Source organism: Falco cherrug, unplaced genomic scaffold (genome assembly GCF_023634085.1).
Source record: "Falco cherrug isolate bFalChe1 unplaced genomic scaffold, bFalChe1.pri scaffold_41, whole genome shotgun sequence".
Classification (NCBI taxonomy): Eukaryota; Metazoa; Chordata; class Aves; order Falconiformes; family Falconidae; genus Falco; species Falco cherrug.
This window is the reverse complement of record NW_026599482.1, coordinates 357,302-381,260: the sequence shown is the minus strand read 5'-3', so window position 1 is coordinate 381,260 and position 23,959 is coordinate 357,302. Positions and strand designations below refer to the sequence as shown.

The 23,959-nt window shown below is 44.8% G+C and overlaps 1 protein-coding gene across 1 annotated transcript; it reads left to right on the top strand.

Annotated features, from left to right (window-relative positions):
• The first annotated feature begins 9,821 nt into the window (after window positions 1–9,821).
• On the top strand, window positions 9,822–22,681 carry LOC129735134 (heat shock factor protein 5-like). The gene is made up of 4 exons (XM_055700493.1): window positions 9,822–9,983; window positions 10,448–11,000; window positions 13,849–14,223; window positions 22,548–22,681. Exons 1-4 carry the CDS (start codon window positions 9,822–9,824, stop codon window positions 22,571–22,573), a joined length of 1,116 nt encoding a protein of 371 aa, XP_055556468.1. The 3' UTR covers window positions 22,574–22,681.
• Window positions 22,682–23,959: the final 1,278 nt, after the last annotated feature.

The following is a 23,959-nucleotide window of genomic DNA, read 5'->3' as shown; positions in this document are numbered from 1 at the left end:
AACAGACACTTAAGGCAAACAATGTTTGCCTCATTAGCTTGCCCTTCTCTTGAGTAAGTTCACAGACAGCTTGTAAGAAAATGTCAACGTCCCACAGAATCTGTAGTATCTGAAGCAGGAAAACACACTCCTATTTTCTTGCTGGTGCTTAAAGATGGTGACAGTCCAAAAACTAATGCTCTCTTCCATTTGGCTTAATGCATATGTGGTACGTCTCTTTCAATAGTGGAGAAAAGTGATAATTTTATAGGGAGATCAAAGCTTCAGGCACACTTACTGCATGACTAGTTTTCTGCTCTTTCCAAAGCCACAGCTAGTCACAGCTGCAGTATCAGATGCATCATTCACCCTGCCACTTCCGTCTGCATCGGGACCTGCAAGCAGTGAGCTGCAGACACAGCATTTGCCGAGCACCGAGCTTCATGTTTTCTAGCACCACATCTCAGCATTCCCTTGCAGAGTTCTGCGAAGAACACGTGCACACCCACCAGCCCCGAGCCCAGCCATCTGCAGGAGGATAGCACAAGAGGAAGTCTAAGACCCTCTCTGACTCCCTTCCACCACTCAGAGGCAAATCACACCATCAGTCTTCAGGGGCTGGTAAAGACTGAACTTTTCTTCATACCTTTACTTTGGTCCATCTCCATTTTCTCTGCTGTTTATAAATTTGACATGTTGAGGCTACTGCTCTCATTTGTCATTAATACCTTTCACAGTGAAGTGACTAAGAATATAAATTTCTTGTGTCTGCCACCTACTGCACTGTGCTTTACTACAGAGCAGGACATAAAACAAGTTTATGGTGCCGTTTTATCACTAAGGACCAAGTGAAAGCAACCTGAGATGGGAGCTGTGAGAGAAAAGCAGAGCTTGTTTTATAAGGTATGGTTTATATTCTTACAGATTTGAGCATTACTTTTTCATGGCAATGAGACTTTGGGTTTTTTGTGGTTTCCAAATTAAAAATACGATGCACAAATGGGCCATACACCAAAGTCCTCTGTAAATTTTGCTATGGCAAATGTCAAACAGGGACAATGGTAGGGAAAGTGTGTTTTCCTTTTGCTTTCAGGAGTAACAAGGGGCATATAAATACTTAACTACTTTTGGGTTTGGGACATTTTCAATAAGGAACACCTGGAGAACTAGTTCAGCTTCTTAACCTTAAGCACAAAGCAAGGAACAATTCCCCAGTTAGAGCTCAGGCAGAAGAAAACAGAGCAGAGGCAAAGAAGCCCAGCAAGCCCCACTGTTCCGCAGGGGGCAAGGTGAGGTCTGCGGAGAGCAGCAGGAGCCACAGGCAGGTGCAGGCAGTGGTGCCTGGCAGGGGCGGCTGCATGGGCGACATCGGCCCTGGAAGGTGGGAGATCAGCAGGGCGAAGGTGGAAATAGTATCTCGACAAGGACAGAGGAGCAGGATTAATAGCAAGAGTGGGAAATGAGGATAGCCACCCTCCTTCAGTTTACAACATCAGGAGAGCTCCCAAGGTCTGGTAGGGGCAGTAATGCAGCAACTGGGGAAGCGAGGAGGGGCTGCGTAGCAAGGGAAGAGCCAGCGCACCTGCTGGGAAGGGTACGGAGAGAGGGGCACATGCAGCTAGCAATTACTCAACTTCTCCTTCACAACTAGAAGGGTCCTGGTGGCCTCTCTGTGGCCCTCATTAGCAGGGAGGGATTTGGGAAGCACGCAGCTAGCAAAAGAAAGGACAGTCCGCAGGAGCAAACCGTTCCCGTTCTGCTGAGCTCAGCAGCCACAGGGAAATCTTAGCTGCTGCCAAAGCTTTCAGTGAGCAGGAGCGTGCTGCGGCTGGACTAAGGCTTATAAACAGAAATGACCTTACGTGTTTAAAACCTGTGTCTCAGCCTGAACTTTCTTGGCCTCAATATACAGCTGACGGGTCTTTTTGTAACTTTGCTGACTGGGATATCATCAGTTAGGCACAACATCTGCTGTCGCTTAAGAAGAGAAGCTGTTCCAAGTGTCCTGAGGGGAGCAGACCATAAGAAATGGCTGCACCGTGTCTAACCCTGTGTCCTGTCGCCAGTCGTGGCCACCAGCAGGTGCCTGGGGATGCAAAGCCTCCAGTGACACCTCCTGGTATGCACTCTTCCAAGAATGTGCAGCTTATGGACCTCTCCAGAGGGATTCAGGAAAATCTTTGCATTTAATAGCTCAACAGAATTTCCTGTCCAGGCTTTTACACAGTGTCCTCTTGAGATCGTGTAAATGCTATCATTCATAGCATCCTACAGCAAGGCTTTCCACCAGTTTAACTACATATTGTATAAAGATTCACCCTGTTTTGTTCAGTGTGAACTTGCCTCCTGCGAGCTTCATTGGCTGAACCCTAATTGTCCCACAGGGAAAGAAAATAAACAATAAACTTCTCTGGCTATTTATGGTTTTATATGCCTCTGTCACATATTGGAGCTTTTCTGGGCTGAAGAGTCCTGGTCTGCACAGTCTTCCTTCACATGGAAGATACTCCATACCCGTGATCTTTGCTGTTCTTCTATGAGCTTTTTCCCACTCTGTCTTTATGAGATGAGGCAAATAAAGCAACACATTTAATAACTGGGTGCAAAATACATCTAAACAGTTACTCAGTTTTGTTAGCAGCTTCTTCAGTCCTTGACAGTTGCTGCATCCTGAATAACTTCATACTATTTGTAAAGACTGATACCTCATCTGTCGTTGATACCTACTCCTAAGTTGCTCGTGAAGGCGAAAAACAGCCTTCTGACCACTTATTGAACGTTTACCCTTCTCTTCTGTTCCCTGTCTTTTACCCAGTTATTTAACCATGCAGCTGCCTTCCTCCTTATAATGTCTGAATTTCCGTAAGAGCCTTTGGTGAAGGACCTTGCCAAAAGCCTTCTGGAAAACCAGCAGTCAAGCCCGTATCAATATGCTTGTCAACTCCTAGAACCTGCAGGTTGGTGAGACAGGACTGCTCATCACAAAAGCCACACGACTCTGGCTCAGTATCTTATATAATGGTCCAAATCTGCATTAGATACAAATTAAACTTCTAATACAAAACCAAAAAGTCCCAGACATTTGATGTGCGAAAGGAAGAAGACAGAAACAGTGCAGTCAGTAATACTATTGGAGAAGAGTGCTTCAGCAGAGATGGTGTAAAATTATGGAGGATTAAGAAATATTTCAGAGGGAAATAGAAGTAGCAGTGATGAAATTTAACTTGAAGTAAATAAACACACATTAGCCTGAAATAATCCCATACTTCAATTACTGAGCACAATTACTGTGCTCTGAGTAGGCAGAACCTCTTCATAGGAGCAAACATAAATAGCAATATCAATTTCTGCCCCCCCTCCACCAGAAGTTAACAATACAGATAATGTATTTTTTAAATGAGCAGCGGAAAATCAAACATATGGCATCTTTATATTCTTCAATGCTACTGTTGTATTTGAAATTATTTGCTAAAACAAAGATTTTAAGACAAAGGGACTAGCTGAAATGGTAGCAGGCAGCAGGAAAAACAAGCTTTTACTGTAATATTTAGCAGTGTGAATGGAGAGAAAGAAAAGGAAAGAAGCGGTGTGTTTTACAATTATTGGGAAATATATTTAACATGTGTAAGTAAACTGTGGGATTCACTGCTGCAGGAGGCAAAATGTCTGTGATGACCTTGAATGATTAAATGATACATCCCAAAATATTGTGAAGGAAATCATATGGGCAAGGCCACAAACAGGAGTCAGAAAAAGATATTCCACATTAATCTGTAATATTAGAGAACTGACTAACAACAATAGGAATTATTTGAATTTGAATTTGAAGAACTTTTCACTGGATGGATCAGGACATGGTGGGGGGGTGATTTTCCTTTTGAAGATTGCAAAGTAATAAATATGAAATGTAAAAAAGTTTCTAGTTTCCAAATGCTAACTTAATCCCCCCTAAATTATAGAAGCAGCTAAGCCAAGCAATGTGTGATCAGCCAGCTAGCTGTCTGCAATATTTATGGGTGTCATGGGAATAACAGTAAATGTCAGAACTGAATGTATGCTGTCATGGCCACTAATGCAAAGTCACAGCAACTTAATTCTTCCGGTCTTCTTTTTAGTGATACAAGGCTTAAAATGGTTTTAAATGCATTTAGAGAGTTCTTTGTTAAAAACCATATAAATGTCCAAATGCTGGCATGTTTAAAAGATTTTGGAATAACGTATTATGCTAAACTGTTTGAGAATGGCTATGCATCGTTGTAAGTATCAGTCTGGCTTATTCATCTCCCAGACACTGTGAATTTGGACAATGAAGCCAAATCCAGAATTCTCATTTTGTTGTACCTGCCCTGACTTCAGTGGAGGACCTTCCTGAGCATGATCACAGGATTAACTGAATATAGGAACTTAAGAACACATTCTGCGTGATGGTGAATGCCTTTAACTTGGATTGATTTCAGAGGAAATTAACTTTAGGAAGAGCTAAGAATCCTCTAGGGATTACCTCTTTAAAAAAAACAACCACCAAACCAGCCACGACCCCCTACTCCCCCAAATACAAAATCAGACAAAATTCCTGACAATACGAGTATAGAAGTCCTGATTCGGTCATTCTACAACCTTGGCGAAGAGTGGGCTACCAACTCTTCCTTGAAGATGATCATACTCTGATCTCATAGCCATTGATACATGAGAGTTTCAAAGATGTGTAAAGAGAGCAATGAATTTCACTGCAACAATGATGTAGCCAGGAGATAGCTTTTAAGGACCAGATTATATGAGCATGTAACAAAGCCACCGACTTCCCTATTGTCATATTTTGTTTGCCATTTTACATGTAGTCATATTACAATAACGATAATTTTTCATTTCTGTGATTGATTTGTGAGGAACAAAACTTTGGGTTTATCTTGCCTGAGGTAGTTCAGATATTTACCCACCTGGATCTGAAATATCTATGCTCTTACGATCCAGCCACTTGTCCTACATCTTGGGAACACTTCAAAATTTTGCCAAAGTATGTCAAAAAAGATGATCTGTGTGAATGGATAATTACAAGAGACAGTCATGTAAGGCTTGTCCTACCCTTAAAACTTTTTGTATCAGAAGATGCTTATCTAGCCAAACTGCTTTGCAACTCAGGCTGACCAGAACACACCCGTTGCTGCTGTAGCTCAGCTGACAGATAGTACTTTATTAAGATGCATTAGCTGGGTGGATTAGGACCACCGACTAAATTCCTGCGCTCTGCACCCAAAAATCATGATAGTAGTGCATGAATTTTTGGGAGCATGAATTTATAGAGCACTCATCTTGATAAACATCAAAGTCATAAACCTCTTTCCTCCACAGACAATGGAGTAGAGCCCTATGCTGGGAGCCCTCACCAGCATCTTCTGTTCTGGTTCTCAAATGCTGACTTAGGGGGGCTGCCTGTCCTTGGAGCGAGTGTGCCCTGGGCTTGGGGGGTGTCACCTCGGTACCCTTCCTGCCCGCCCCCCCGCAGACTGCTCACCCACCAGACCCCAATTCACAGCACAGAAGGGTGCTGTCTGCATCCTGCTGACCCCACACCAGGGAACAGCAGGGAGTGAAATGAAACCGGTTTTATAGAGGGTGCAATTAAAGGAAGCAAGGGGCAGAAGTTCATCATCCCCCTTTAACAGGTGCTGAGTTTAGGTAAGCTGCTCTGATGACAGGACTGCTGTGCAGTTGGATAGCCACAGACTTCTGAACTTTGTGGAAGATAGGTCTTTGGTTTACATTTTGGTCACAAAGGATTTTTCTTCCCACTGAAAAAACACCTCAGTTACTTGTAATATTATTTAAATGCAGTCATTTTAGTACTGGCGAACACTGCAACAGACTGACAGCATGATAGTCTTAACAGGTCTATCCTGTAGAAATCTTTCTAATGTCTCAGAACACATTTTACAGTATTTCTTAGTGTAAAAATATCATCTTAAACCTCAGCTTTTAAAAAGGGGGTTTTTTTTGAAAGAAAAAAATTAAAAGAAAAAAAAAATCCTGCCACAAAAATAGAGAATTCTAACATGTTTTATGGCAACGGTTTTAAATTAAACTGTTTCAGAATTAAAAATCCATTAATAGTGGAACAAAACCTCCCAGCATAAAGACATCTATCTAGGGATTCAATTACTGAAACTGCTTGCAATCAACTTACTTCAGTGGAATATCCTTTTTTCAAGCTTACAAGAAAAAAAAAAATTGAAATAAATCAGAGAAGTCAACACCAAAGTTTCTCTACGTCACAAAGCAATAAGGCAATTTAATGTGGTATTAACACATGAAACAGAAGTTAACTATGCTTTTCAAAGATCACTTAAAACAGAACTGAGAAAAATGGGCTGATGATATGTTCTTAGGCTCCCGTTCTAAAATTGTCATGTTCCATAGTTTCAGATGAGTCAGCCGAGTAGGAAAGTTGGTTGTCTTGTACTATGCTCGTGCTTCCAGACCTAATCCCATCCATAATTAAAAATAGAGATTATTTGTCAAAATTTGTCAAATCTGAAAACAGTTTTGAGTTTCGCCTTATCTGACTTATTAGCAAAGCATCTAGGTCCTTCTTTCCTTCCTAATTAAGATGACATGGATAGAAATATTCAATGTTTACTTATGTTGATTCAGAACAAATTAAAATGTAGTAGTAGGAGACTCTGCCTTAGCTGTGTTACAAGAGGTCTGGAGCTCAAAGATTTGTACTGCTATACATCAATAAGAAAATAATATCCATCCTTCTGCACTAGCTAATTATTTCTTTAACTAGAAAAAAAAATGTAAGAAAAATCACTTTTCTTCCAAAATGTTAATTCTCTAGGGAATGTTTTTCAACTGTTCTTTGTTACCTTCCTAACAAAACTGAAACTAATTACAGCAACACTTCTTACCACTCACAGATCTAACAAGCATATAATCATGGTAAGAACAGTTATTTTCCAGCTTTATAGTATATATGTACATTCCTCTTATGCATTTAGAGGTGGACTTTTTCAGCCCAGGAAGGGTGACTGTACGTAGCGTGTCTGGCCTTCTTCAAATTACAGGCTTGATAACGTAAACTGGTCACTTCCTCAACTAACTGGTAGCTGAACAAAAGCACACATTGATTTAAATTTTCCAGGTGATGAAAATTCCTCCACTTAACCTGGTAAGACCTTCCAGGGATTAAGTGCTGCCTTTACTAACAGTAGTATGTCCTTGGATGGTAGTCAGGGTCAGCACACCGCATGGAAATGCAGCTGTCCTTGCCCTGACATACAGTAGACAAGCTAACGATAACATTTTTGTTCAGCTCTGCAGAATCAGTTTGCAAAATGTGTAATTTACATCGTTCAGTTGGTAGGGGTTTTTACTATATATATATATGTATAAGCAAGGGAAACACAGAAAACTAGGAGGTTATTACAAAAGGTTGGAATGGAGATTAAGCACTGGCAGGAGAAGAGGATTATGAATTTCTGGCAAAGGCCCACCTTCTCGTGTGTAAAATAGGGACATCTCTGGTGTCCCGCAGCAGGGAAGGAGGAAGAAAGCTAGCTGCAGAGAAAGGCACAGCTGTGAGAGAGGCAGACACCAGGGAGTAACTGCCATGGTACATGGCAAATAGGGGCGTGCGGGCTAACAGCAATTTGAGTTCACATGGGTGAAAAAGAAGGAAAGCACTGAGTCCATAACACAAATTAGTAATAAGCTATTTATTCTTGCAGCTCCCATCACCTTTGGCTAATAACAATCTTTGACAGCAAAGTAACGATTAAAGTCCTCAGGACCAAATTTAACCCACTGACCATGAAGTGGCAAATGAATCCGCTCTTGTGGCTGAAGTCAAGAATGGCCAGTGGTACCAAAGGGACCGCTGTTTCTGTGTGTTAGTTCTAGGGAATCATGCTCTGCATTTCAGTTATGGACTACGTATTGCTGGCTCTGCCCTGAGTTACGGATGATACACTAAAAACCTCACCTGTCCCACCATCAGGTAGTCATGGTCTTCTGGCACTCTCGCTGCACAGGGGGAGAGAAACCCAGATTCATTTCACTGAAGAAATGCAAAAGACAACCTCAGGAATGCCGAGAAGAATTTTTTGTGAAGTGGACATTTTTCTGGATTTTTCAGATTTGCATTCAGTATGCTTTACTTAAGTTTTAGCTGTTTACACTGAGCAACATAATTCTTAATAAATTATTACCGAGGGGAAAAAAAATGCAAAGCCTCTTGGGAAGACGACAGCATGAGGTTACTAGAATCGCAGGCCGTTAATTCCTTGGGTAAAGCAACATCCTTCTGTGGTGCTGGATTTAGCTTTGATGACAACATTGACAAAATTTCTGCTTCTGGTTTAATTTGAAGTGTGAAACTCTGTTAGCCACCCCGCCCAAACACCATTTTCCTCACTTCAGCTATGCGGAAGAGCAGAGGGGTATTACTTTCAGTTTAAAAATAGGAACGGTTTCCCATCAGTTTATTCAATTTTGCCCCCTTTCTGGAACTTACTGCGCTTTTACTTGCCTTGGTGGTTAGGGGCTGTGCTGTAAACCAAAGCAATAAGGACGACTTTAGGTAAAGAAGAGGTTTGGTTTGGTACCTTCTTGCTAAGAAATTTTACGACAACTCCAAGATAATGTATTTGAGGTCACGAAACACACAGGTGCTCAGTCTTCTCGCTACTGTCTTGCTTTGAGGGCAGCCAAGAGAGAGGAATGTCATTTTCTTCCGCCACTGCTGGTGACCTGTGGGCAAGATGCAAGCAGAGAGAGAGATCACCGCACTCTTCCTTCCCCGGCTCCCTGCTCTTCTTTGCCTGTTGGTTCGTAGCAGATTCCTGTTCTGCAGCGGTAAGGATGGTTCTGCTGGTTCCTGCAGTCTGCCTGCAGTCACAGCTGGCAGCACAAGGCTGAGGAGAGGGCAGATCTGCACCAGTGCAGCTCAGGCACCGCCTCAGAGCTGTGCCAGCGCTCAGTGCAAGCACTCGCAGTGACAAAGGTGCCGCTTAAGAGTTCTGGCCTTTGTGAATATAGCTAATCTTGTTCTTTTTCTTTTTTCCTCTCTTTTTTCTTCACACACACGCACACCCCCACACCCTCCCTTAGCCAAGTAACATTGTGGTACCCAAAACATCCTGTGGCAATTAGTTCCCCGGTTTCCCTGTGATTAAGTACCTGATTTGATTTCTCCTATTTGAAAACCTCCAGTAGTCGTGCTTGCCTCCTTTACACTAACTACAACTTTACTACCTATGTTTTTATACAATAACCGCCCCTCTGAAGATTCCTTCTTCAGTATTTCCTTCCGCTGAAGCTAGCTCTTACCCTCGCTGCTGATTTTCTCTGCCCCATTTTAACCCCACCTGATCTGTTCTGGCGTGGGGATCAGAGCTGCACAGGTCTGGGGGGGTTTAGGGCAAATGTGACACAATTCCCGATTTGTTCCGCGTTCCTCTGCGCTCCTCATAAATTTGCTTTTCCTTTTGTGAACTGCCAGTGGTTTTTAAGCCGACACTTTGCAACACCTGCTCTGCCGGCAGCATTCCTCCCGGCGGGGTAAGCACCAGCCCGGTGCACCCCCGGCACATGGAGCAGCTCCCCAGCCCCCCGCTGCCCGCGTCCCCCTCTGTCCCCCCCGTCCCCTCCGTCCCCGCCACCCGCGCCCCCGTCCGTCCCCTCCGTCCCCGCCGCCCGCACCCCGCGACAGCGCAGCGGCCCGGGCAGGTCCGGCTGCTCAGCAGAACCCGCCCCCGCCCCGCCCCTCCCTGGGATGCGAGGTGTCACGTGGCCCTGCGGCCCCGCCCCCTTTCCCGCGCGCGGTCCCGGTGCGGCGGGCAGCCATGGCGGGGCGCGGGGCTGCGGAACGCGTGCTCCCCGCTCTGCCCCGCCTGCAGCCGCTTTCCACGGCCCGGCGCCCGCCCGCGCCGTGGTTCGAGGACCTCCAGGCTGCCGCCGGGACGGCTCCGGGCTGGCGGCGGGGCCGCCCCGAGCGGCAACTTTCGGCCCCGGGCCTCAGCCGCCCGGTCGCTCACGGAAGCTAGGGGAGATGCTGGTGGCAGCGGAGCTGAGGGGCCGGCGGGGTGAGGGGACCGGCGGGGCGGAGGGGGTGGCCGAGGGGACCGGCGGGGCGGAGGGGGATGGCTGAGGGACATGGCCCGGCTGAGGGGACTTGGGGAGCTGAATGGACGGCGGGAGCTGAGGGGGATGGCGGGGCTGAGGGGGGCGGCGGGGCTGAGGGCACCGGCGAGCTGAGGGGGGGCCGGGCTGCGGCCGTGCCGTGCCGAGGGACCGGGGCGCTGCGCGGACCAGCGCCGCGGCGGGGCTGAGGGCCGGGGGCCGCGCGCGGCGGGCGGCGCCTCGCAGGCGGGGCACGTGCCGTTCGGCGCGTGGCGGGGGAAGCGGAGGAGCGGGGCGGCGGTTGAGCGCGGCGTTGGCGCCACCTACCGACACGGACGCGTCGCAGCAGCCCGTCCCCGTCAGTGCCGACACCTTCCCCGCCAGGCTGCGGCGGCTGGTCAACAGCCCGCGCTGCCGCTCCGTTCGCTGGGGCGCCTCCGGCCGGGGGCTGGTCATCAACCGGCCGCGCTGTGAGTGCGAGCTGCTGGGCGCCGGGCCGGCCGTCGCCGCGCAGCCGGGTGGCCGTGGGGCAGCGGCAGCCGCCGGTTTCTTCAGGACCACGAACTTCAGCAGCTTCATGCGACAGCTCAGTCTCTATGGCTTCCGCAAGGTGGGGGTGTTGCCGGGGAGCGGTGTGCTGGGGCCGGGCCCAGAGGGTGGACAAGGCAACGGTGGCAACGGCACCGGGCCCCTGCATCGCTTCCGCAGCCCCCACTTTCGCCGCGACCGCCACGACCTCCTCGTCCACCTGAAGCGCCTGACGAAAGGCAACAAGGCGAAGATGGCAGCGGGCCTGGATGTGACCAGCCGCCCACCCAACCGCTTCCAGCGCTTGCTTGGCACGCCACTGGCCGGGCAACCGCTGCTTCCGCCCTCGACGCTCAGCAATGCCAACAGGCCTGGTGAGTCGGAGTGGGCCGTGTGGGGCCTTGGTGGGTTTTTGAGAAGCGCTGGGTGGCATGGGATTTGGAAATCAGCACTCCCCTGAGGGAGAAGGGTACCTGTCCTTGCCGGTGTAGGGAAGCTGTCGTTGTTTATGCAGGTAGATCTGCTGCCAGTAAGCATGAGTAGCATGGTTCACATGTATTTCAGGCTGCCTGTAGACTATAGTACAGTCTCCATTGCGTGCTACACTAAGAACACCCTTGCCCGATCTCTGTGGAGCTGGCACAGCTCTACCAGATGAACGTTACCGCTTCTTGCCCGTCGGTAAGGATGCCCATCAGTAGGGGTGCTTAATAAGCTGTCATTAATTGTGTGCGAAACAGTGAGTCATGTGAAGTGATAATTAGAGCATCGTGTTAGTTTTGTGCAAAGGAGGCAAGACCTGGTAGTAAGATTTTTGTCGGTTGTCTCCTGAAAAAGAATTCACAAGCTATGCAGTTTTTAAAACGGATTGCATGAGTAGGTGAGAGCTAATTAGAAAATAATACTGCTGAAAAGCCCTAGAACGTGTTTTCTTTCTTTCTAACGCTCTTTGAGAGGATCTGAGTTTTCCCAAGACAAGTCTGAGCCCTCAGGATTATTCCACACGTTTTGTATCGGCCCGAAAGCTTTGTAGCTGGCGCTGTGTAAGGCAGATGTGAATATCTTGCTTTGCAGTGCTCTTGGGCTGCTCTAACTGTGGGCTGCTGCCAGAAGAGCACTCCTGCTTCCCATTCCTTTGGTGGCGTGTTAACTGTCATCTTCCTTGCAGCTGATACAGCAACATGTTGGTTCAGCGCAACGATCGGAGAAGACTTCAACAGCCTTTTTGTGGCTGGCTCCTGGACCCGGGTGATGCACCCCGTGGGTGCAGAGCTGTAAGGCGCGGTGTAGGAGGAGCGGCAGGACTGTAAGGCGCGGTGTAGGAGAAGCGGCAGGACTGTGCGACCAGGGGAAGGGGAGAAGCAGTTGACGGTACTGCTCTCTGCAGCACCGGCTGGCATTTAGAGCAGAGTAGGGTATCACCATGCTCGTGGTTACTGTGTCAGGGTAGGAACTGTCATCTAATTCAAGTGGTGTTTTCCGTGATGTGTGTGGAACTGCACGTGCAATACCAAGAAAACAAAATGAAGCATCGGAGAAGGGATGGAACTTATTTCGGTAGGGAGGCTAGGAAGCATTTAAAGTAATGACTTGATGTTAACGTTGTTAAGGCTAAGGTGAGTCATTGCAGACTTCAGTGACATGTGGTTTGATGTAATGCAGACCATTGGTAAAGGAAATTATTAGAAAGAGATGACCTGTTCATTTTTTGTCCTCTGTTTTGATGGCTGCAGTTTCAGAGTTTTTGCTCTAGGAGTCTCATTTTCTAGAAAGACAGAACAAGGAAAACGTTGGGGTTTCTATGCAGTCAAGTTCTGACAGGCTGACAATGCACTGTTGCGCTCTGTACTGACTATTCAGCGGCATGACTTTGCTGTAAATGTGAGGTAATTTGATAGATAAGAGATACTTGTGTTTGCAAAGCGTCAGTCTGTTCCCAATGTCTTGCAGCATGTAACGCTGTGTTAAACATTCAGGAACAATTCCTGGACAGCAACGGGAGGTGGGTAACTTGGCATCCTGTGGTGTCTTGTGTATGTGTTAGAACTAGATAATCTTCATGTCCCTATCCAAAGGTAAAATATAAACAAAAGGATTTTCATACCCCTGTTCCTTCTCTGTTTATAAATGGTGAAAGTACTGAACAGGAAATAAACGGTCCTATACGTTAAGTCTTAGCAAATCTTCAGGGTCAGCTGGTATTTATTTAGTGATTCTTAATGGTTAAATGTGAACTTGCAGAATAATGACTGTATGTTACTGATTTCTTGAATTAGCTTCCGTCAGAGGAGTGCCAGAGGTAAATGTGAGGCTATTTTTAAAAAAAACACCTTTTGAGTGAGAATTGGAAACTACAGGTCTGAGAAAGCCTGGTTTCTAGATCAACCCTATTGATGTGAACCATCCTGAAACTCGTAATTCTCATGGCTAAATGCAATCCTGCAGGGGAGTCACAAATGCAGTAGTTCTTAGAGAAATCAATGAGCACAGGCGTTCGGGGTGTTACTGTCAGTGTTTCAAGAAAGCCACCGAAACAGAAATTGGGCTGTCATGGTATAAAAGCAAATACCATTTCATGAAACAGTAACTGTCTGAGAGAGGAAACTGTAAAATAATAGAGAAGAATAAAAGGACTATCTAGGAAATAACAAAATGGCAAAGTCTGGCATATTTTAGTCTGCACTGAACTAGTTGAGCTGACTGAGGAAAAACTGGCTTTGAATTTTTTTTCTTGACCAAATAAATGACTTGTCATAAAGTACTTGCAAAGTCCTTTGGAGGATTTTGACATTGCCCTTCCCTTAGCTGTTTGTGAGCTGTCAGTAGTGGAGTTTGGTCAAATCTTGCTTTATGATGTCCCTTTTTTAAAATGTATTGTCTGATTTAACACACAGTACTTTCAAATTGCTTTTGTTTGGTTTAGTAAGTTACTACACTTTCCGATGTATGGCACATTTCTAAATATGGGTAACTCGTTACTGCCAGTTTAAGGAGGTTGAATGCTACGCAGACACCTGTGTTGGCGCTTCACTCGTGTGCCGCACAGCAGTTACTGCATGCTCGGGTCTAAGAGTACAGTCTCCTTTCTGGGTTAAGTATGCTGGAGCAAAGGTAGTCTTCCCAAATCATGTTGTAGAGCCTTGGCTCCTCATATTGCCTTTCTTTGCCTGTGAAAACTCCTTTCCTTAACACTTGTTTCGCTTTATTTTGTACCCACTGCAGGACTGCTGACTGTAGGACAGTTTCATCAACTTTACGGTCAAGGTGTTTTCCCTCCTTACTCCTACACGGCAACCTCGTGCCGAGCCCCCAGCACTTCACCAGCACAAAGATTAGATCCGACTCCAGTCCCTTCCACTTGGATCCAGCAGGGACGACTTGGGTTGCTGCCAGGGCAAGGGGCTTCCCCAGCTTTTCCAGATAAAGGGGCTGCCTTTCCGGTACTCCAGACGCTTCCAACGGGAGCCACGTACACACTCCAGCCTGTGGCTTCTCTTCTGCCACTTCAGCAAGGGACTCAAAGCGTTGCCGCATCCATTGCAAATTGTAGCAGCTCTGCATCTTCAGTGCCGTACTCACAAACCTGCTATCCAACAGGTATGGAAAAAAATTTCTGCATTTGCTTTTCGAAAATAGATTTTAAAGTGAGACTTTCAAATATTTTTCTATAATACTCTGCCATGTGTATATCTCAAGTGAGAATTAGAAAGTGTCAAGTCTAAAAGGAAGATGGACCTTTAAAGCAAAAGGAGTTTCTGTTTGCTATTCGTGTCCTTCCTCCAGATTTTGCGTGTCCCCTGGTGATTTTCTGGATAGCCTTTCTGTTGAGGTGAAAGGGCGAGGAGAAAGACATTTGTCCAAAACTAGTCGGTGTGAGGCTAACTTTCATTTTTGTTTTTTCAATTAAGCAAAACTTGGACAATGATATTAAAGCACTGAGACCTTGTTAAGAAGTAGTATCCTAGGCCTTGGTCTCATGTTTTTCCAGGTTAAGGTTTTAAACCTTAAAGATCAGTCAAACGTATTGCGTAGAACAGGCGTCCTCAAACTTTCTAAACAGGGGGCCGGCGCGCGGATTAGGTGGCCGGAAGTCATCTGCGGCTGCTTGGTTTCCCCCTCCCACCCCCGGCAGGGTGGTGGTGGTGTGGGGGTTCTGTAAATACGGGGGGGCGGATTGAGGACCCTGGGGGGCCATATCTGGCCCACGGGTCGTAGTTTGAGGACTCCTGGTGTAGAATATTTCATTCTGCTCGTACTGTTTTTGTATCTAAATTTTTTTTTCTTGCTTAGCTTCTTTATGTTGTATTTTTTTATGCACTGAAGACTAGAAAGTACAAAAGTCTTGGCTCCTTTCTTTTTTCGAAATTATTTCTGCCACAATTGTCAGTCTCACTTAATCACTTGATTACAAAATAAATCAGTCTCACTTCAGTGTTTTTATTCTTCAGAAGAGGAGTTGAAGCAAATTACTGTTCTTTTCCTTGCCCTTACCTTGAATTGGAAAAATCACATGATAGGTTATTTTCTGGGGAGTGGTGGTCTGTTTGTTGTTGTTTTGTGGTGTGTTTGTTTAATTTCCCTAAAACTTCTGAAATTCAGAACAGTGACCCTTTCCTTGAACAAACTAAAGCTCAGTTATTATTCTTTCCTTCTGCCTGCTCCTCCTTTGGCAGCCGCACCTTCACAAAGACAGCTATCTGTCCCTGTTCAGAAATCCTACACAGTGAAATCATTACATCTTTTGTGCATCTCTTCTGAGACCTCTGCTGAGAACATTTCAGGCAATAATCGCTAGTTTCCATAACGTCATTTTTGTCAAGGAAGGGTTCTGAGGAGCTGGGCATTTCTTGTAGACACACTTAAATGTTTAAGAGACAGGCAACTTCTGCCACGTGCTCCTTGCCTTGTGCCCCTTATGCAGAGATTACTGTGGTGGCCAAAGTGTGGAGCCTGCCTTACCAGCTGCTAACTATTAAGTCTTCTCCCAGGAGCAGGTGTCCTGAGAATCACAGAATGGTTTGGGTTGGAAGGGACCTTAAAGATCAGCAAGTTCCCACCCCCCTGCCGTGGGCAGGGACACCTTCTATTAGTCCAGGTTGCTCCAAGCCTCATCCAGAATACTTGCTTCATTAAGGTGGGAGGTGGGAGGTGGTCCCCGCTTTGCGTTTCTATGGTTACAGAGCATAGGCTGAAACTCATCATGATGAATTGTAGTTGTCTCTGTCTCAGCTAAGGCCCCAGCCCTCTTCCGTAGTCAAGGGAAGGAAAGGGGCGTCTCGGGTGCGATTCACGTTGCTCGGTTTAGAGTTTGTCTTGGGGTAAGATTCCTGGTGTCCTGGAAGTGCCTGTTTTGAAGTACTGCCTGTAGGGGAGCTGAGGGAGACCAGCGTAGATTTAGACATGAATATGGAGATCTCTCTCGCTGGGTGACGCTCGTTGCTTTAAGTTTAAAGGATAACTTGGCTATGTTGCTCAGGTAGAATCTTCTGGGGTTGGAGGTGGGTGTGAGAATGCGGTGAAAACATACCAAATTTTGCAAGGTGTAATCAAAACTAAAATGCAGAAACTTAGGGAATCTGAGGCGTTTGAAACCTCCAGTGAATTAATTAGTGTTTCTGAGAGTGTAAGTGACATTTCACTGGAGTATGATAAATCTTTTAATTTTCACTGTCGCTCTAGGACTGTCTCAGCGGTTTTACTTCTGTGCCTGTGTATCTCTTAATCTCTCCGCTATCCTTTCTTCTGTATATTATAACATACAGAATGCTGAAAGCGTGTTTCTTCAAATGTCCACATGAAAGTCTGGTTTCCTTCATCATGAGAGCACAGCAGCAAGATTAGTTTGTTTGGAAAGTGATAGTTAACCTTAAGATACGTATTTAGTAAGTGAGAGAACTAAAGAATGTATGTTCAATTTTATGCTTGACTCTCTTCATTTCACTTTTGAAGTCCCATTAAATGAAATCAAAGTAGAACTTTGTCAAAGTATTTTTTTTTGTGTGTATTCAAACTTGTTTGTTAACTTCCGTGACAAAAAGATTTCCCTGGTTTTTCATTATGATTCTTACTGAAAAGTCAGTAACATAAAATACGCTCATCTAAGTCTTTTTTTTCCCCACTAGCCTTAGACCATAATTATTGTAAGGATTTAGTTCTGTTTACTTTCGGCTATCTGCAAAACCTTTGACAGTAGTAGAATCGCGTCAAAGAAATGCGTTGAAGCTTTATTATCCGAGAGTGTCTAATAATGAAAAATCAGTCATGGAGACCATGTGAGACATATTAGTTATTGGTGCCACCTGACAGTGCAAGTCCAATCGCGCCTTTTGCATACATCTGTGCCTGTAGGGTTCATTTACATATGAAAACCTTTCTGGTGAGTGGTAGTTCAGGAGTAGTCATGATATTCTTCGGAATGACACACTCTGGGTTAAGATAATTCATTTTCTTTGTAAGTCTTAAAATTCACATGGTCACAAGTGTGTATGTGTGTATGAACACCTAGGCTCAGCTATGTGAATGCACTTTGTGGTGTATTGTGACAAGAAACTCAAGCAGCCAAGTCAAAAAGGTGATATTAAGACAGAAAAGACTGATGATGAAGTTTCTGCATGTATGTGTGTGTTTTATCAATTTTACAATATATATTTTTAATATATCTATACATATCTTAAAATAAGTATTTTTAAGATTAAGAAATTGGTCTTAAAATGACTTGGGAGGTAACAATAAATTTCTGGAATTTCGCTTACTGTGTGATTATTGAAATGTTTAATCGAAGTAAGCAATAGAACTGCACACCAGACACAAGTTCCGGCAGTCTGATAGCTGTGTTTGAATTCTTGCAGCCACACCAGAGCTGTTCAGCAGCAGCCCACACAGATCCTCTGGCTGGCTGTGCTGGTCCTACTGCTTCAGCGTGCACCCACGACAGCTTTCTCCAGGTGAGCGTAGCCTACTGAAAGGAGGTGAAAGCGAAGGAGACTGTATGAATGAGCTGCAGGTTTATACACTTGTGAAATTAAGGATATAAATTTGAAAATTGATCTGCTTGATAAAGTGAAAGTGATGTGGTTTACAAATACCTATTTCAAAGAACCACTGAATGTTAAACGGGTAGTTTTGTAATTCAGGTTAGGTTTCAGGGTAGCAGCATAGTGGGTGTCCTCATCAGCGGAGTGTTTTTTTGCTTGACTTCACCAGAATCACTTTTAGTTAATGAGCCTGCATTTGTATTGGAAGAATGTTCTTGCCTGGACAAAAAGAGATTCTTTAATATTATGAAAATACTGAGAAGCAGCTCCACTTCTTTGTCCCGGACAGCTTCCTGCAGTCCTGAGTTTCATTTGTTGAACGAGAAAAACTAAGGTGACTTTTTGGAATGGGCCCCACCTCAGAGATCTCTTATTAAAGATAACTCCAGTACTTCCTGTAAATGCGTTATGTAATTCTAGTGGAAACTGCACCTTATTTGGGGGGCCTGGCTTATCAGATATCAGAAGATCTTTAGTAAGAATGCAAGGGCTTCCTTTTCTATTACAGCGTAACACATATACTTTTTTCCCCCCTCACAGAGGACAAGCGAAGCAAGTTATGCTTATGTGTGTTGAAAAAGGGTTGACCTACCCAAGCTTGATCATCCAGTTTCCTGTCTTGCAAATATCAACCTTTGTCTTTTATTCATGAGTTTTTTTAAAAAATAAGCTTATCCAAGATGGGCAGGTTATGGCCTGGATAACACGTTAGTGTAAGGCTATAAATAGCCAACAGCCAGTCATGCCATCGATATTGTAGTATTTATTTTTCGCGCAGTGCATCTTTGTCCTCTCACTTTGATCGTGAGCTGCTTTTTTCATCCAGGACGTGAGGATCCGTCTGAGCGATGGGAAGTCACAATTAAATAGCTTATCTCGGAAGGCCGAGATCAATGGGATAGTAAATCATTCCAAAGGAGGTGTCAGAGGTGGTGTTGTGGCTAGATTGAAGGGTAATATACGGTGTCCAAAGGGTCTAGTAAAACTCAGTTGTTTGGAGAAGCAAGTCCGTGGGCAGTGTGTGGAGTCAGAAGAGCTTTAGGCCACTTGCTAGTGGTTGCTTTGTTTCCTGGAAACCCCCAGCAAAAAGCTGCCGAGCATCTGGGCAGAGACTGCGGGAAGGCGATCCTCTGCGTGAGAAGGCCAAAGGCGAGCAGTGCCCTGTATCAGTTCCACCAGGTCAGTAACCGGCTGTCTCTGAGCAGGGTAACACAGCTATCGTACCGCGTGGATCAACGGGACTTCTAGAGATTTCCGAGTCTTAGCATAGCCTAGGTCATTTCTCCTGGAACGTGGTGACAGGCTGTGCAGGTGGTACAGAAGACAGCAGTTTGCCTGCGGTTCTTGCTGAGCTGTGGGGAATAATCAGTTTGCCTTTTGTGTGTTCTGGGGCATATACTTCCCCAAACTTCTGCTGGGGGATGTGGCAAGCTGCAGTATTGAGCATCCTGCCCGGCTGGCGTATTGATCATCCATCAGTAACCACTTGCACAAATCCTCAAAAGCGGTAAAATTCATCAGCCCTGGCTGACTAAGCATTTTTATTGTTCCTCACAAAAAATAGAACTATTGCATGGTATATTTCCTATCGTTCCACTCAATACCTTCCACCAGTTGCAGGAATTCAGTGCAATGCTGTTGAAGCGTGGTTTGCGGGGCGTTTTAGGCTGTTTGGTCCCGCTGTGCGCTGCTAGATAGGAGTGGCAAAGCCTATACGAAACTGCCGGGCCAGTCCCGAAGACAGCGAACCGTATCGGCGCACTAGCAGTCAGCAAGCTGGTTACCAGCCCCGTTTCTGTTGGATCCAGACGGTGCTTTGTGGTCTCAGAAGGAAAAGCTGGCACTCTCAGACAAGGAAGCTTAAACCTTGTGCTGTTCTTACTGGGTCTTGCAGAGAGCATCACTTTTTAAGTTTAGGAGAGATTAAGACAGGTGGAGTTTCTGGGTCTTGGAGGCCAGCTGCTGGGCTTGTACAGTACGCACCTGAGCTGCTGAAAGTGTTAGGTGACCCTGCCTGGAACACGGGCAGACCAGGCCGGTAACTAACTGGTTGGTTGGCTGCAGTTTGCTCTCCAGGAAAAGCTGCAGAGAGTTACTGCGTGGAATGGCAAGGGGGCAGAGGTGGTTATACCCAGACATGGTGGCTGATGATGGTGTATCTCACCAGGTTTCTGAAATCGGGGTTTCAGAGGTTTGTATTACACTCTCATCACGGTTGGTTACAAAACAGGGAGCTCGGGTACAACTTCTTACCCATTTTCCATTAGGGTTCTCTTAAGTGGGGTTTGGATTAGTGTGATGAATCGGTATCCTTGGGTAGGAATGAGTCTTTTGAGAGACCTCCTGCTATCTTCTGCAGCAGCAGTGCTGGCAGCTCACAACCATTAGCTCAATACTTCCCCGCTGCTTTATCATAGATGTGAACTGAGGCTACATGTTGGATTTCAGCGATTATTTTTTTTTTCCTGCCCTCACCTCATTTTTATTTTTTTTTTTTTAATAGCAGCCCTGCTGTTTGATTATTGCTATTACCATGGTTATTAAGCTGTCAGTATTTCCTTGTGGAACTGAAGCAAGAGGTAACAGGAAATGGAAGAAATAAACGTGCAAGAAAAAAGAAGAAAAACTTTCTATTTGTAGTAAGGAATGATAATCAGCTATGTTATTTCAAAAAGAAATCAAGTCTGAATTCCGATTGCCCAAGCACTCAAGCCAGATTTGTGTAGTGCTAGCAGTCCCTGAAAAGGTGTGGTTGTGCTTTAATTCCTGCTCACGCTATGCTAATCTTATAAGTGAAATGCCCATCTTCTCTTTCACCACTTTTGCTAAGTCAGACCATTTTTCCTCTTGAGCTTGCGTGACCAGCAAGCTATTAGTCTTTCAGGTCCTTACTTCTCAGTCTTTTATCGGATTTCCTTGTTTTGTTGCTGCCTCCCCCCCATCCTCGTCTGTCATATCTTCTCCAGGTGAACTAAAAGGATTTAAATTGTACCTTTGCGTGGCCACTTTCTCCTGTTGGAAATACATACAAGATCCTGTAGTGCATCCAAGAGGACAATATGTGCTATAACAGCTTCAAGCTGAGGTCCCCTAAGAAGAGGCAGAAAAAGATTCAGTATGGGTGGGTTGGTTGGTTGGTTTTTGGCAGGGATGATCTTATTCCTGGACGGTTTGGTAACCCAGATCTTAATTAAAATCCTGACTACTTACGACAGTAAACAAGCAATGCAACAGAAATGAAACACCTTGTTAACATTTTTAAAAAATAGAACTGAAAAAAAAATCAAATGAGAGGAATAATGTGTGAACCTATCTCATAAAAACATAAAGGTGGCTTAGCCTTTAATGAAAAGATTTTGCTTAACTTAACCTAAATTTCTCAAATTCCAGGTTTTATTTCCCTCTCCGTTTCCCCCCACCCTCCACAGTTTGTGGCTATCTGCAAACTGGCACATCTACACAAATCCACACTAGGACTTGACTTCACACACCCAGAAGACGGGATCTCATCTCTTTGTGGTATCTCCTTCAGGGAGAGACCAAGTCCTTCACTGGCATTTGATCTGATACGGCTTTCCTAGTAGGTGATCCTGTAGCTTCCTGTTTCTAATTTACTCGTCTCTGGAAGTAGCTTTTCATTAACCGTGACCTCAGCTAGAAGGTCTAAGGAAGTCAGGCACTAAGGACTAATCCTTCATGCTGGATCTCTTCCAAAAGAAGGCTGTATTTTAAATAGACCTGAGTTTCTGTTCAACATCGTTGTATGACTTGTATTTGTCAGAAGAAATGACCCTTCTAGTGTCCTTTGAGTCACCTCCAGAAGAAGTAGCAGTACAGACACTGGCTGTTAAAATGTCATCTATTATTTCACTTGGGTAGGACTTGATGCTTTGGAAAAACTCTGTCATTGTCTTCGTTCTGTTTTAAAGGTTATTCGATATATATGAATTCTACTAAAAAAATCATCACTGGATTGCTGATTGTGTCCTGTCGTCCTGTGATGTCATTACAGTGAAAAATTTTAGTAGTGTTCAGACCTGATCTGTGATGGCAAAGGCAGTCTCTGTAGGTTCTACAAGAAGGGTTTCTGACCTGAAATTCTGTCGGGTTTTTACGCAGATTGATGCAGACTTTGGGTTGTGCCTTTGTGGGACCCTGTCATGACAGGAGAGTCCAGATGTGAGGCTGTGACAGGCAGGGCAGTTTTACAGTATTTGCTGTCATCGGTATTTGAACTCCCACTCCTCCTGGGACTGGGGCATCCCTGGGGGGCACCCCTTGTGTAGATGTGCCTATGGACAGTCGCTTGAGGAGGAAAATGATATTATTGGTTAAGAAGCGGTGAGTTCCTCAAGTTGTGTTGTCCATATGCACGTTTACAGCATATGGACCTTTTTCTTTTGCTTAAAAATGTTGTGGTTTATACTGGGTTTATACACAACAGGAATGCTTGAGTTTTAGAAGGAACTGAAGGCGGGTGGATTTTCTCTCTCATTTTCTATTACATATGTGGCACGTGAAGAGGGTGGTTCTAGTGTACCCCCACAGGTCCTACTAAGACCAGAAGTCTCTGATTTGAATGCTTGGGTATATTTAACACCTGCGGTGCAAAGGGTGTGCAGACAATGCATCTGCAGACATACACCAGCTCCTCTCCAGGATAGACCATGAATAGAAGAAAGGAAGTGTGCCAAGAGTAAGGTGGTTAATGAAAACCAAGACAAAGCAGTAGCTTTTTTTTTTTTTTTCTTCTGGTTAAACTTGCTATTTTAACTGAGAATAACAGACAATCTTTCAAGCTTTTGGATAAATGGATAAACAGAATCAATACACATCCTGTCATGGTAATTTTTTATACAAAAGTTCACTGTATTTTGTTTTTTCCAGAATCCTCCAATGCAGTCATCTTATGAAGCTGAACTGATGCCATCTGACTGGCTATGTAATATATCTGAAGAAAACAAGAAGGCAGAAGTCGGTCTTGAAGCCATGTTTCAGGTTGCCGCTGAGGTGCATTCATCATGCAAAGCTGAAAAGTGGAAGTGGCACCTGTAGAGAGCCAGAGTTCAATCCTGGAGCTTAATGGAAATCAGGCACTGCCTGTTAATAGTTACACACCTTCTTCAACTGAGGAAAGCCAGCTGGAAGGTCTCACTCCTGTAACTTCAGACACGTCATTTCTGGTGGCAGCAGATCGAACACTGAATTTGTCTCCATTACAGCCTTCTGACATTCTTTGTGCTGCCGATCCCACTCTGTCTATAGAAACTGCTGCTGCTGCTAAAATACTACAAGAACTTCTGACCACACAGGAAGCAGATGAAGAACGGAGCAAAGAACCAGATGACCGCCCAGCTGAGTTCTCCCTCATGATTTTTCAGGAAGAATTGTTCAGTCCAGAGCAGGTAAGGGGTAAAGGGAGGTAAACCAACATCTTTCTTGAGCTAACTATATTTGATAGTAATACTAGGGTCTGGACCGATAGCTTTTTCAATATTCTTGCCTGCTCAAGAACCGAAGGCTTCTTTAATTAAGCTGTTAATGGACAGTGAAGGGTTTGCTTGGTAAAGCAAGATATAAAAAGAAGACGGAATGAAAAAGTATCCCATGTTAATGAGCATGACATGTGTCAGCCTGTTGGCCAAGTTAGGGTGTTCATTTGCATGGGAAACATGTGTAGTGCAGGTGTATTCGTGGTGATGAAGTGGATGCTTTTTTAGGTTGTAACATACCGTCTTTTAATCTCCAACAAAGAAGAGTATTTTGAGAATTGCCACTGGAGGCAGATTTTTGCTTAAATTTAGATAAACGGTTAGATTGTTTCTGATAAATAGTTATTAAGTTCTGTTTTCAGTGGAAAGTATAGTCTTTTGACATTTGAATGGTATAAAGCATCTTCATTGGCTTATACCTTGTGGTGTACAACAAGTTGTAATTGTACTTCAGTCTACCTGGAGCTGGTCTTCCCTGTAGGTAAAGTTGTAAGTCTCATGAGGAGTGAGGGGCATTCTAGATGTTACTCTGTTAAGGCAGCAAATGCATGCTCTGCTTTTTTTTGGTTTTGTTTTGAAAACAAAGTAAGCTCAGGAGATTGACTGCATCTGTTTCTGCTGCATGAGACCTACCTTGCATGTAGGCACTCAAAATCTCATTTTTGTGTATGCATTGAAGCTACTGTCTTATTGTTCTGTCGGTAGCTTGACGCCTTCACTGAAGTTTCTAGATCGGAAATCATCAGCTGGTGCAAACCTCCCATTGTTGCTTTCAGCCAGCGTTATAAAGATTAGTCATCTTCCTCT